General features: G+C 33.5%; 1 protein-coding gene across 1 annotated transcript in view; it reads left to right on the top strand.

Moving 5' to 3' along the window:
- Positions 1-15382, top strand: part of LOC117105170 (anaphase-promoting complex subunit 5-like) — a 23028-nt gene that overhangs the window by 2640 nt on the left and 5006 nt on the right. Inside the window, exons 5-17 of the mRNA XM_033246242.1 lie at positions 110-275; positions 797-981; positions 1431-1512; positions 2172-2264; positions 2774-2841; positions 2988-3101; positions 4052-4262; positions 4965-5086; positions 5396-5512; positions 6098-6245; positions 6764-6833; positions 7717-7809; positions 8310-8404. Coding sequence (XP_033102133.1) covers positions 110-275; positions 797-981; positions 1431-1512; positions 2172-2264; positions 2774-2841; positions 2988-3101; positions 4052-4262; positions 4965-5086; positions 5396-5512; positions 6098-6245; positions 6764-6833; positions 7717-7809; positions 8310-8404 — 1564 coding nt within the window. The remainder of the gene's footprint in view (positions 1-109; positions 276-796; positions 982-1430; positions 1513-2171; positions 2265-2773; positions 2842-2987; positions 3102-4051; positions 4263-4964; positions 5087-5395; positions 5513-6097; positions 6246-6763; positions 6834-7716; positions 7810-8309; positions 8405-15382) is intronic.

The following is a 15382-nucleotide window of genomic DNA, read 5'->3' as shown; positions in this document are numbered from 1 at the left end:
GTCCTGCACCTTCCACTCCTGTGTAATATAAACAATAAGTAATATAATATTTATTCGGAAACATGAATCAGTTAATATTTCTTGACTAAAAAGATTTTTTCTATTCCAGGCATGATTTGTCATTGAGTGGTATTTTCTCACATCGTCAAGCTGAATTCTTTATGTCAGAGCAGGCTGCCCTCCTTCAGAATGAAGAATGCAAAGCAATGCCTCCTCACAAACTCCAAGAACATATTGATGATCTTACAAAAAACAACCCAGAATTACCTGCAACAGTAAGTCATCACAAAAACATGGGTGGGTGCAGTGGTGCTTGAAAAATTTGACATGGGAAGGCTAATGTGGGTGAGAAAGTTAATTTGAGCAGCTTGATGATTAACGGGGAAGGGGGCAGAACTAGCTGGCAAGATATAAGGTTACATGATATGTTCAGCAAATTTTCAGTCGAAAGAGATACAAGCTTTGTTTTTTTTTAAGGGGTGTGCACCCTCACACATACCCCCACCCCCCAAATCTTCTTGTGTATACACCACTGGATGGATGTGATATTGTTGGCAAAGATGCCAACTTTTTGGAGTTGAGGATTGCCGTCTGGTGTACTAGTCATTGTAAGCCTGCACTGAGGTGGGGGGGGGGGGCCATGCAGGTCCCTAGAGGCACAAACAAACTTTGCATAGATAAACAGATATATATATATATATTATTAACAGATATAACTAACCACAAGTAAGTGAAAATTTGGTGTGTGGGTACCTCTTTAAAAACACTTACGCTGTCAAAATATTTTTTCTTTCAGCGATACCTTTCATTTCTGAACTACTTGCGCATCAATGAGTATTGTGGAGCTGTTCATAGTCTGTACAACTACTTCGATCGGATATCATCCCCAAACACTATGAGCAACAGCAGTGAAGAGTTTAGCCAAAGCTATCGTTATGCTGCCCTCAATTTAGCTAGCTTACATAGTAGATTTGGCCACAAGTAAGTCTACAAAGAATATTGCATTGATATACAATTATCAATACTTGTCTAGATCTCTAGATATTTTGGGCACATCCTATTCTCCATTATCTGTTTTCAAATCATGCCACCCTATGGATGCATAGCACCTCCATCAGTACCCATCACATTTTGTCCTTATCCATCATTTTCATCCTTTACCGCTGGTCTTGATGGCAGTCTTTGGCACCTATTGGAGGAATATGGCTGCAGTGAGTATTTAGTGCATCATCTCTTTCATAATATATACTGTTGGTCTTTATTTCATTCTTGGGTAGCATCAAGTGGGTGCATCAGGAAGGAGTACGCATTGCATGCTGTTATTTATCACCATTTTAGTGCTTCTGGTCTTTCATAGGATTCTCTATCCATTCAATTATCTATAAAAGGATTACAGTAATTTTTTTTATGTTCTTTGTTTTTACTGATAGAGAGGAAGCACTTCTAACTTTAAAAGAAGCTATCAGAATGGCTCAAGAAGCAAACGACCCAGTTTGCCTTCAACATGCTTTGGTGAGTGTCTTTCACATGTCTTTTTCTATGCTACTCCGCTGTTCTTCATTAAAATATATAAGATAACATACATAATATTCATGTTCCTTCTTATTTTTTAATCTGATTATAGCAAGACTGGAGCTGCAGCCCTCAAAATTAGGAAAAAAAAGTATGTGGGCAAAAAAGAAAAGAAAAGGAAATCGCCGGCGCTATAAAATTGATACCGGTTATAACGTCGGCAGTTTTTAGTCTCAGCTACAGCCCTGAAATCAACCCATACTGACCTTTTGAATTTGGATGTCGTAGATCCATCAGTGTAAATTACAAATGCAAAGCTTTACTCATTCCTCAAAACATGTTGCTAATTATGGAGCAAATTTGTAGAGAATGAAATTTACCTTTTCAAATCTTCACGTCTGCGACTTTTTTCGTTATTTTTTTTTTTCCGCTATTCGCCGCCGTTTACGTCAGCATTGCCCAATGCCGGCGTTAATTTTTGAGGGCTGGAGCTGTAGTTAACATGCTCAGATTTGAGTGCCATGGTCCTGGGTTCAAATCTCTCAACTTAATTGTTTTACAGTATTAAATTTACTCCACCAGACCCATTCAGAGGCTTGGATTATTAAGCATCACATAAGAAGAAATATATATTAACATTTTTGTACATTTTTTTCCAGGGTTGGTTATATCGACTAGAAGGTGTAGATGGGCCCAATTCAACGCTGTTACTGGAGAGAGCTGTCACAAAATCAGAAGAGCTTAATTTACCTGTAAGTTAAAAACTGCATCTAAAGGATTTATGCCACATTCATCCTGTATGCCTACTAAAGTAAAATGTCCATTGATGTTGGGCCTGAATCATTCTTGTATGCCTGCTGAAATGAAATATCAATGGCTCGTCATCCTGCTATTGAGTGTGATGTAAGCTCATTGACATAATGGCAATCTTACTTACTGAATGATGTATGCTATCAGAGAGCCACTTTAAATCAGGATTATTTGACATAAGTAACCATTCTTTTCGACAATTATATAGCATTTTAAAGGTGCACATATCAAATTGTTTCACATTAGCACCCTAATCAATTGATATTGCCTTTGTTTTTCATGTTCCTCAGTATTAATTTTTTTAACACCAAGGTTAAATTGTTCTGTAATATATTATCAAAGTTCAGTTTTACTGATAAGGTGATTTTGAATTAGTATACCATTATGAATACAAGAATTATGTACAATTATGGAAAAAGTAAATAATAAATATGGCATATGTTCCCAACAGTATCTAACCTCACTTGGAGTGATCAACTTTGCTCAACACAAAGCGCTGCATAAATTACAGCCAGCAAAGTAAGTAAACTTCTTCAAACAATTCAATGATTATTTAATATTGAAAAATTAATAAGTCCTTACAGACAAATGTATATAAAGAAATCTAGTACATCAGATTTTGATATGAATATTATCATTTTAGCCTAATGATTTTGTTTATACAGGGTAATGGAATATTTGTCAAGAAGCAATGCTATTAACTGCCATCATAACCAACCTCAGCTGATGTCAGTCAGCCTAGCCCAGCAAGCTTCCCTTTGGTCTTTGTATGGCTACAGGTATAGTGCCAGATTAGCAGACCGGTGTTATATAAGAGTGAGGGAGGGACATTTCATCTCATTACTCCCGGCTAGCATCCCTTCACTTTCCCTTTATGCCCCCACTTCCATCAGCTCCATTGTCAGTACTCTGAGATATGCAATGCCATGTGTGGCAGGCCTGCTATTAACAGTCACCTGTATATCCTAGTTGGCCTCGATGAAGTTTTCAAAAATATTCCTTAATCTTAGTAACAGCCAGTAAAGTTCCATTGTGTCATTAATAATAAGGTACTAGAAACTGGGAAACAAACTCAATTAAAAGTTCAGTTAAAACATTGAATTGCTCCTAAATAATTGAATATTCATTCCTGATGATGACGACATAATTAAAGTTGAAGTATCCCAACATGATGGCATGTATTTCAGTACATTGGAGTATGTATTATACTTTCTAAGTAATTGAATAAGTTATCAACAGTCTGATGAGAAAAGCAATTTGGTTTCTGCTGGTTTACAAACTTTTCCTTGATCTAAGGATTTTTCCAGAGAAAATAGAAATGGTATTATTTAGCATGCTTTTGTTAATTGGTAAAAAAATTATTTTGTTTCAATTTCTTTTTAAAAGTTAAACACTTGCTTATAAATTAAGTAATTTAAATATCAAATTCAAGTACCTTAAATACAGTATATCTTATACTTGTCTCCCTCCAATTAAAGACCCCTCTATTTACCGAAAACTTTCCTGTGGTCCCAAATCAACAAATGTCTTTTATCTTTATTATTCTAATTAGAGACCAAAGCTGCATGGACACTCTGGTCCCAGTAGTGGTCTTTAAATGGAGGGAGACCTGTAATTGGAAAATATAAGTATCTAATAGAAGCTCCGGCATTATGCGCTATATAAATATAACATTATTATTATTATTATTATTGACTAACTAAAAATTAGTCTCCGTTTCTTTCTCCAGTTCTTTGTGTTCCTTACACACACAGCTTCTCCTCGGCACCAACAACTACTCATCACAATCAGTGAGTGCATTCAACTTAGATAGTGAGGCAGTGTGTGTGTCTTTGTGCCATCAAGCAATTCTGCACCTCCACGATGGACTCTACCAAGCTGCGCTACAGATACTAAAATTTGCTGAGTCTAAATTCCCTGAATCATCTCAACAATCTAAGGTAAATCATGTTGAATCTAGATACTTAATTTAGGAACAGTTTAAGCATTTGGTGCTTTCTTTTACTGGAAATATTTATAGGTATTGATATTTGTACAAGCAATTTGAAGGCAGTGATATTTGTAGAAGTCATTTTTGCCAGTAGTATTCAAAATGAATAATGTTTAATTTATCAGTAATCATCAACTATCATTACAACCATCATCATCAGTATCATCATCCGTCATAATCCTCATTGTAATTACCACCACCGTCACCAGCACATCAATATTGTCATCAGTCAGAATCCTCATTGATTACTATCACCGTCATCATCGTAATAGTTACTTGTCAGCATCACTATTATCACCTCCATGATTACTATCACAATCATTACTGTCAGCATTGCCCTACCACCACCATCTTCAGTGTCATCAATTTTATCAGCTTGTCCCAAAAAGAAGTCACCTACTGAAAGTGTTCTAAGAGGTTAATAATCCTAGTAACTAATCTTAATATTATTAATAGGTATTGTAAGCCCTGCCCAGACTATCATTTGACAAAAACATGTGACATGCCTAAATATGGTCATGGCAACATCACATCATGACCATATATAGGCACATCATGACTATATATGGGCATACAACAGTATTTTGTCAAATAAAATTTGGTAGTCTAGACAGAGCATTATAATAGAATTTGATATTTATTATTTTGACAGTTATGGATGCTTTGTCGTTTACAAGTTAATTTTGAGATGGCAATGCACAAGTGTGAGATTGCAAAAGCTGAAGAAGTTCTTATCAGTATGGCATCTCTCAGCCAATCGGAAGCCATGTTCAGGTACCCAATCAATATACACTTGTTTGGGGGTGGGGGAGGGTTTCAGTGTTTTGATTTAATGTATTTATGTATCTCTGAAGTGTGTAGAGAACTCCAGTAAAACATCTGAGGGCAACCACGCTCCTTTTCTGCACTTCATTTTTCACACAAAAAAATACTTGACCCATCTACTCCCTCCCTCCCCTCAAGATACCAAACAGGGTTCTTACTCATTAAAATGGCTTATGGTTTACTTTAGAATGTACTATTTTAGCATCTGCATTTATAAAAATGTTTGACATGGGATTGTGTATTTGCTTATTTTTTTAGGAAAGTGAGTCTGCTAACAAGGAAACGAGAAACAACCAAAGCATACAGTTTAATTTATGAGATTATTGAGAACTGTAAAGCCAGCAGGGAAGGCTTTACAGCAGAGGTACATGCAAAGTAGGTGAAATTGTAGTGGATTTGTTTATGTATTTTTTTTGTTTTGAAAGAGGACAAGTAAATTATATCACAATCAATATATCTTTATGTAATTTTTTTATTTTAAAAATATTTTTGAAGGGTTGACACCTATGTGTCAGTTTTATTACTGTATGTAAAGAACTTTATAACATATAATAGTGAGCCCTCTATAGGTTAAATTTTAGTATCAATACTTGTCCTACATTGGCTTGTCACATAAGATGAAATATACTGAATACAATGCTTTGTAAGTTTGGAGGGGTTTTTTTGTCATGAGAAAAATAATATAACAGTTTGTAGAATCTGGACCCAAAATCCTAGAATTAGATAGGTATTTTAACCACTAAGTCTCAGTTCACAGTGTCAAGTAAGTCGTGATTGCTTCAAAAAGTGTTGAGTAACACCAATACATTATCATCTACAAGTACTATTACAATTATAGCAACACATATTCAAGGAACATGTCAAATCATTTTTGTAGAAACTATAAAATATTTTAGGCAAAGGAAAATGAGAAAGAAGTATTAATAGAGTTTTTTTTTGTTTATCTCCATCTTCAAATAGAACACTGTTGCAGCTGTCGCAGCTTTACTGTTCTAGCAACGACTTTACCTCCTCGTTACCCCACCTGCTTGAATGCATCGCCCTTTCTCAGGAGAATTTCTTTAATCATACAGAAATATTGGCCAAGATTCAACTAGCTCAAATACAGGTTAGCACATATTATTTGATATTAAAAGTGTATCTAAAAGTTTGCATCCGCATAATCCTGATTTATTTATACTACATTTTTCCATAATGTGTAACTATCACTTCTCCGTCAGCCCCACTGAAAACAGATATACTGTAGTGTCCTTGAACAGTAAGCCTTCCCATTTAACCCAAAGTTAGGGACATTTTGGGGTACTGGCTTTGAAGGCCCAACATTGCAAGCAAATTTGGAGCTGTTGCCGTGATTGGGCTAGGTCTTACAAAATATCCAGCCTAATTCTTACAATTTTTGTTACAAACACTGAATTTAGGTGTGGACTTGTGTGAAGCATTTTGCCTGAAAATTTCTCAAAAGTTAAAGATACGCTTATAATCTGAGAAAGGGAAAATATGATATTTGTTTTTAATCCATATAAATGTAGCAGATTATTATTGATTAGACATGATTTTATTATTTTTAATTTTTTGTTGAGTTTGTTATAGAGTATATTAACTCTTTGCATTTCCTGTTGTTTTTAGCTTTACCTAAAGATGCCTCATCATTCCATTCAAGTACTTGATGAAAAGATTGCACAAGTGCTAGCACAAGGTATGCTAACTAAATTTCATGACAAACATAGGGGAGGGTAGTGGCAATGGGAGGGGAGAGGATTATGTCAATGGAGAGAATGAATAATAATGTCACTTTCACTTTGGTCATTCCACAAAAAGGCTTATAGAGCTGTACTGTACAATGAATGAAAAAAAGAAGGGTAAATAAATGATCATTACAAGCATGATTGACTAAACTAAACTTGCGTTCATACACTGTATTTAATGTAATGTAAGTATATGTATATACAAGGAAAGAGATAATTGACTATTATAATGGGAACAAGGTTTCATCAAGAAGAATTTATAAAAATAGATGATTAAAAGGTGGTAATATAAGAGGTTGGTTGTGATAGGGTAGAGGAGTATCAACAGTAGGGTAGTTATGATAGGGATGTTGGTTGTGGAGAGGGTTTGTGTTGATAGAGGAAAAGCAGGGCTGAAAAAAGTGTGCAACCGGCGGTTACAGGCACTGATCATAACCCTTGAGGCATTAAAAAAAATGTTTTTTTTTGTTACACATCACAATTTAATGCATGCGGGTAATTAAATTTGATATTTATGCTTGCTCCAAACCATTTAATGTACTACTGTTAGCTATAACAGTGTAAAGATAACATTTTGTGCTGGAGGCATTTGATCAAGATGATTTTCATGGTTGGAGGCACAAAAATATTTTTTCCAGGCCTGGGGAGAAGGTTGTGCTGATAAGGAACAGGCTGGTGTTGATAGAGAGGCTGGCTGAAGATGTTGTAGGGGAGAGAGTGAAGAAATGTTGATAAAGAAAAGGGTAATATTGATAGGGGAGAAGGTGGCATTGACAGGGGAGGGTAGGGTGTATTAATTTTGTTGTCTGTAACCTGCTATCTGTATGCTTACAGGTTCACTATTTGAAAGGAGTAGTTCACTGTTTTTCTTGGCTAAGTGTATGGTTGCCAGTATATCAAACACAAATCTTGATAAAAGGAAAGCAGGTACATAAAGCATTTTCTCTTCTTTTTTGGAACATCTGAAATCATTTTTTTTTAAATTATAACTCATTATTATTTGATGTGTTAAACTATAAACTTCAAAAATATAATTAAATATTTTAAGTTTGCTGCTGCATATACTTTATAGTAATTATAAAGTTTAAATATTTTTTGTTAATTATAAGAGGATGCTGATTTCACTATTCATTACATGGACTCTTAAATCAGCTTAATGATTTTTGTACTAAAAAATCATTTAATCCCTCTTTAATTGAGCAATTCTATGCTTTAATTAAGTATTAAATTTTAGTTTTATATTTATTTATTTTTGCATTATTTTATTATTTTTATAGATATTCCATCATTTATTCCCACATCCTCATTAACAATATCTTTATTAAAATTAATTACATTATTTGATCAATATTCTTCCAGTTGCAAATGTCATTAAACTTGTAAACAAAAATATTTATGTAGCATAAAATTCATGTTGTTGGTTACAGCACTTGGAACAGCTGTGGGATTACTGAACTTAGCAGCTGACGGATTTACCAAGTTACAAGCTGAATACAGAATCAAAGATGTAATGTATTTACAGGTAAGATAATTAACTTATTATATATACCGCCCTCAACCTATTGTATGCAGATCCACATCACATCTCATTATTACTTGCAATTCAATTCAATTCTTTTATTTCAGACAATTAATATCCATATAATACAAAAAAACAAGACAAAGAGAAAAAAAAGATCAATCAACTAATTGAACAGTACAGTACTACAGTATTTTAGTACTTCAGTATTTAGTAATATCATCTATTTGTTTGTCACCAATGCTTAGAGTGGAATGTCCCCCCCCCCCCCCTTTCATGCAGGTTTTCCTTCTAAGGTTTTGTCCACACTGTCAAGATTTATGTGATAGCTTGTGATGGCATTGCCAATTTGTTATTCAATTGTGAATAGAGGAGGATTAAGTATTTCCATGAACGTATTTCTAAATAATTTATTTTTATGTGTGGGATTATGTACCATACTCCCATAGTAATGTAGGGTTCATCGATTCTGAATTATTCAATACCATATCATTAATAATTTTGCTTATTGAATTTTTATAAATTTCATCCTTTAAAAAACTGTTGTTAAACTTCCATAGTCCTGGGCCATGTTTTGACTCGTATAAATCTAGTTTTATTGAAACCGCTTGATGATCCAGACGAATATCACAAGATATAATATCCCCACATTGAATGAGATCTTTAGATACTAGCCAGTAGTCAAGTCAGCGATAACTTTTGTTATTTTTTTGCACCAGGTAAATTGTAATTTATTTATATTTTTCATTCGCCAACAATTTATTAGTTTTCGTTGAACTTAAAAAAAAAAAATATTCCCCTTGACATTTGCCATAATTATTCATATTTGAAAGAGAACATATTTTTTAATAGTTTTTCTATTTCTTATGTAATTTAGAAAAAAAACACTATCTTATAAGCAAATTTTATATTCTTTCAGTCAATAAAGACTCCTGCAGGTCGCTATTTTCAGTACCTTAAAAACCTTGCAATAATTGCTTATTATAGGCCTAAAAAAATTGTTTGTTTGCCCTCCAGCGCCCCCCCCCCCAGCTCACCGAAAAAGAGGAGCAGCATTTTTTTAAAAAGTTTTTTTTTCTTTGTTCACAAATTTTAAAAAGTGATCTTTCATTTTCTCCATTTTGCACATGAAAATTGTCTAAATTTGGTGTCTGATGTAAGGTATTTTTGTAAGGTAAAATCATTGCAAAATATCGATTATGGGCTATTTTTATTCAGTCTGATGAATACCCTTTGGAAAACTTAATTGTAAGCATTGGGATCTAATATATTAATTTTAATAAAGAAAAAAACTAAAAAAAAAAATCTTTTGCATCCGCCCCTCCTAATTTTCAGCATCACATAAAAGGCAGACAAACGATTTATTTTTTTTTAGGTGTTATTCAGTGCTTAATTATTTTCAGATCAAATCAGTGCTGCAAAGTTTGGTAGTTCTGCTGGGCCTTGAAATTTTTGTAAATAATTTTAGTATGAACATTTTTGATAGTGGGCCTAATTATAATTAATAAGAAATAGGTTGAATGCATGATATAATTACAATCCATAGAGAAACATAAACAATAGGGTTGGGGGAGGAGTGGTGGTATAGCTAATAGCAACATTAGAACAATTAAAATTACAAGGACAGGACTGGAACATAGGCTTGTGAACTGTATTGTGTTATCTTATTAATTACCTACAGTAAAGCACATGCTTCAAAAATCTGTTGCTTAGATTTATAAACCCTGGGAATCCAGGTGCCTGTAATATACAAATATAACTTGAATATTTCCTTATCTTTATTATAGATTTATCTATTAGGGTCTATTGATGGTTGATAACTAAGAGATAACTTGTTCATAGCTGTCAAATTACGTAAGTTATAGGCATTTAGAAGTGTAGGTTTATGGGAGCCAACTGGAAGAATGACCTCAAGCAAAAAGACTACTATCGAAGATTGCAAAATCTGTTTATGATGTTAACAATACATCTTCTTAGACCTAGAATACAGTTCAACAGAAAAAGTATTTGCAAGTTATTTTTATCAACAGATTATTTAGACAATGTGGCACTTAAACTATGACCATGATTCTTTCTTGTTTATACTTGTGCTGAACTATCAAACATACTGAATAAGTCTTTTAATCATTTTTTGTTTTTGTTTATACTTGTGCCAAACTAACATACTGTAATGCTTTTAATTGCATTTGTACAATATGTCTGGCTGATTTAATTAAACTACATTTATAGAGCCTACAAATGAGCTAGCTATTTTCATAAATATACATGGTTTAGGTTCTTCCATTCATTGTTTTTCAAGGCCTTTCTATATTGAAATTGTATTCTGAAAATTGATTTAAATGGAGAAACATTGCACAGTTTATCAGCACTTTTGTATCTGCATTTACTGTACTTATGTATTTTTATAAGTGTGTTTAAAAGTGAAATAAATGTTTTTTCATACATGGGTTTGTACATTTTGTAGATTGGTATTTCATTTTATTTGCACACATTGCACAATGTTTTGACCTACAATTTTTTTTTGGTAATTCTAAATGACCTGGTTGATTTGAGCTTAAGTTGTGCAGTGCCATGTCTTTAATCAGTAGTTTTAGTTGTGAAGCTAGTCCTTGTGGATTGTAAAAGGATTAACTCAGAACAGGATTAATTGAACTCATTAACGTTGACAAATAAAAATATTGACTAGCCTTGTAAATTGGGTGGCTAGTTGAGTGCAATCTGGATTATTTCATCAAGACATGGTGTACCTTATAATATTTTCCTTGTGCATTAGGCCATTTATTCAGTCATGTATCTTTGATGGTTTAGAATTTGGGGAAGTTGTTTTAGTTATGTTCTCCAATATATTCAAGCAGCAGAGTATTTGCATGTCTATGAGTTTATTAGTATAATTCAATTTGTTCACAAGTTCATACCAATACTAGTCAGTTATGTTACGTATAGTCTAGTTTTCAACTTTGGAATAGTTTGCCTTTAGATTTTAAATGTACCCCCTAAAGAATAACATTATCAAATTAAGCTAAATATTTATTATTTAAAAAAATTGTTTGTATTGTTTTACTTTACTTCCTTGTTTGTTTTCTCTTGTTTGTGGTAGTATACCAGTTATTAATTGAATGTATGAAGATCGGAAACCAAACTTTGATCAGTGTCAGCTATTTTTTTAAATAAATGAAAAATAATAAATTTGAATTAAATTCCGACATTTTTTTGTTCGCAAATTGGTAAGTACGGAACAACAAAGGCTTAAAATTAAATGAGATTGTGCTATATTTGGATGCTAATTAGCATTTGGGAATTGAAATTTCATTGCCTTAAAAATAAAGTTGTAGCCAAATATGTTAGTTTATTTGTGAACTGCAAACCAACGGGTACCATTGCTTGAAAAAGCATAGGATCAAATAAATCATTATTTACGAAAAACACTACCAGTAATGTCTGGTGCAGCTATCTATGGAACTGTTCTCAATGCTAGATTCGCCTTTAATAGATTGGGGTTTCCAAATTTGGAAATAGGCAATGTGCACAGGTTGTATTGCATCACCGATTTTGCCTTTGGTGTTCGAATTACTGCTTTGGCTCAATAGGTCCATGGCTGTAGATAACCCTATTACAAAATGAAGTGTTTGAGTGCCCTCCAGTAAGTTTGTTAACTCCTTTCTCATAAATCATAAAAAATAAATCATTACAAGTTAATGACGTAAAATTAAACATGATAATATGTAAACATTCTGTGAAAACAGCTTATGTTATTTTACCAAGGTAAACTATATGTACGACAATATGACAATCATTCAACCAATCAAATAGTCTGTCTTCAATACAATTGAGCAGTTCAATTCATGCCGAAGGTAATAGGGGCCAGGGTAGTATTTATAGGAATAACACCAATTAAAACATTATATCGCCCATTTAAAAAGAAACATAAAAGTAAATTGTTCATTTCCAGCGATAAACTAATTTTTCTTTTTTTTTATGCTTTATTGATTTACATTTTACAGATCTTTTACTATGAAACATCTTTGAATTGATTAGAAACCAACTTATAAATCTATGCATAGAATATTTGGCTGAGACAAGCCAAACCTGTCACTCCTCGCAAAAATTAATTTTTAGTAATTACTACAGGGTTAAAACAGTAAAATGAGTCATGAAATGGTAAAAAAATAATTTGAATCAGTCATTTCATTATGAAGTTGTAGGAGTTTAAGCCTACAGCTGTTTAAAGAACAGTATTTGAGAAATCGCCCTTCAAAGTTCACGATTTTGGGCATTTATCAGACAGAGACCATCAATAGATCACTAAAGTTTAGTTTAGTGCCATAAAATAGATTTTAAAATGTTTTGACATTCCAACATGTTTTGGGCATTATCTGTAAAACACGATTTGCAAGGAGTGGCTGGTTTGGCTTGTCTCCACCACATATTGAAAACAAATAGTATGTGCCCATTAATTGGCAAGAAAAATTGTTATATTTTCAATTAACAACTAAGCAATCCTGTATTGATATTTATTTAGTCATAAACACAGATAGTATATGCTGTATATCTTTATAAGTATTGTCTACTGATTTACCTGAACAATAAAGGCATAGTGGCCATTTAAATGTCAAGTAGGCCTTCTTTAGGGCAGTTGATTTTATACCAACTTAAAGGAACAGTATTGTTGCAGATTATAGGTATGCAAGAATATATTCAGTGGCAAATTCAAAAATTTGAAATAGAGGGGCCCAGGGAAGGACTTTCACAGATAGATACCACCTCAATTCCACAATGGTTGGGGCAGAGGCAAGAAAATTTATAATTTAATGCCCTCTAGAATGCTAGAAATCGCACTTTTAAGGCCAACTCAGACAGCGTCGGCCGACGCAGCCCGACCCGATTTATCGTCGGGGACAGTCTTAAGCCGTCGTGAGAAATATTAAACACATTTAATATTCTACTACGCGACTGCCCCCGACGCACACCATCGCGTCTGCGTTCAACTCACACAGACCCAACGCGACAACAAATCGTGTCGGGCTGCGTCGGCCGACGCTGTCTGAGTTGGCCTTTAGACATAAATTTTAATGCAATTTTGTTTTTTTTTTCTCCATTTCAAAAGATGATTTTGGAAAATTTAAGGGGACCCTGGCCAACTATTCCCCCTTTAATCCGCCACTGTTATTTGCATCTGTAAAAACCTTTTATGATGAGTGCATTTTTGTTAAGCTTAGGTTGTAGTTAAATTTACATATATTATTATTATTATTGACGTCAGCATTCCAAATTTTTAGTTGTCAGTGCTTCTATTGTGATTCAAGACTGTTATTACACCAACCAATTCACAGACATCATAATACTATGCCACACCCATTGATACACTCACTGACACATGCATTATCCCATGTATAGATCCTTTCACCCTTTGAAAAAAAGTGAAACCATTTATATTCATTAATTCTCTTGCCAGTATTTGACACACCCCCTGTTATTGTTATACCCATGCTGACACCCATTGTCAAACCTAACAGTCACCATAAGTAGTGACATTTCTATAAAGTCAAAAGCATGTATTCTCAAAACAGACAAAGTTGGTCCACTTTCAAGAAAATTGGCAAAAGAGTTTAGCTAAATACAAGAGTATTGTATTATTTTATTTCCTATTTCTTCGTATTGTCCAAACAGGTCATGACCTAGATGAACTCTAGACTTTTGAACTTATTATTATTAGGATATCACGTTAACAGAAATAGAAATTCATGTCTTGATAATATGTCCAAATACGATTGGATGATTACAAATGACTACAAATAAGGCGGCACAATGTTTGTGCATGATCACTACATGCTTCCTCTATGAACCTTCTCTACAAACAACTGTCACGCATCATTAATCTGATTTAATGTTAAGGTCAACAACATTACAATGTGAAGGAGATAGACTTCTATCCAGTTATCTCCCACTGTCAGTTATATTATTCTTATTCTGTAGTTGTTATTTCTATAAATAACTATCTGGTTTCATAATTGATAATATACAGAAATAGAATCTATGTTTTAATAGGTATTTTGTTTTAAAGACATGAAGCAAAAAAAATTATATAATTCACTAGGCTAGGATTTTTATGATAAAGAATTACCACCAGATCATTTCCAATTTGTCCAAAATGTATTGTTATTGTGAAAGGCGTTTGTGTGGGGTGTTTGCCCATTAGTTATTTTAAAATGAAGCATGAAGCTACAGTACCATTTCAGATTACATCATTGACATAATCCCCGTCAAAGGAGGTTATGTATTCACCCATTCACTGCTGTCGGCCTTTTAGCAAGATTACTCAAAAACTAATGAATAGATCATCATAAAATTTATAGGAGTGGTACAGAATATTCGAAGAAAGAGATGATTTTGGAAGAAAAGGTCGAAGGACAGAGTCAAGGTTGCTGACATTCTTTCTTTTTTAACCCCGAGAATAAAAGAAAATAATTAAATGGCTGGCTTGCTTATTATTCAGTATTTAGACACAGGACAGAGGTGTGGAGTGATTCCTCTAGTTTTGATTGTTGTTTTTGTTTTGGTGGTATTGGTTGACATTGTTATTTTTATTCTTTTTAATCATGTTATAATTGTTATTGTTATAGGCATTTTAGTAATTGTTATATTACCATTTTTGTTAATCTCACTGTTATTGCAGTTATTTGTATTATTTATTACCACAGCTGAGGGTGGGGAAAATGGTATACGGACATAAACCACCCAGGACATAAACCACCCAGGACATAAACCACCCAGGACATAAACCACCCAATTGGAATATACCATTGTAAAGGTGGGTGGGCAACAGGGTGAACAATGTTGGGTGGTCTTGCTTTTTTCTAGCTTTACAATAGTACTTAATTTGCTATTGTACACTCCTATTATACGCCTTTAATTCATTCATTTCTTCTGACAACATGCATGTTGGTTAGTAATCATTGTAGATTTTAGTAATCACTGTGCTTA

This window comes from Anneissia japonica, unplaced genomic scaffold (genome assembly GCF_011630105.1).
Source record: "Anneissia japonica isolate Jap-2015-1 unplaced genomic scaffold, ASM1163010v1 scaffold287852_len814684_cov197, whole genome shotgun sequence".
In the NCBI taxonomy this organism is placed as follows: domain Eukaryota; kingdom Metazoa; phylum Echinodermata; class Crinoidea; order Comatulida; family Comatulidae; genus Anneissia; species Anneissia japonica.
Note: the sequence above shows the minus strand (reverse complement) of the source record. Positions and strands in the feature narration are given on the sequence as shown.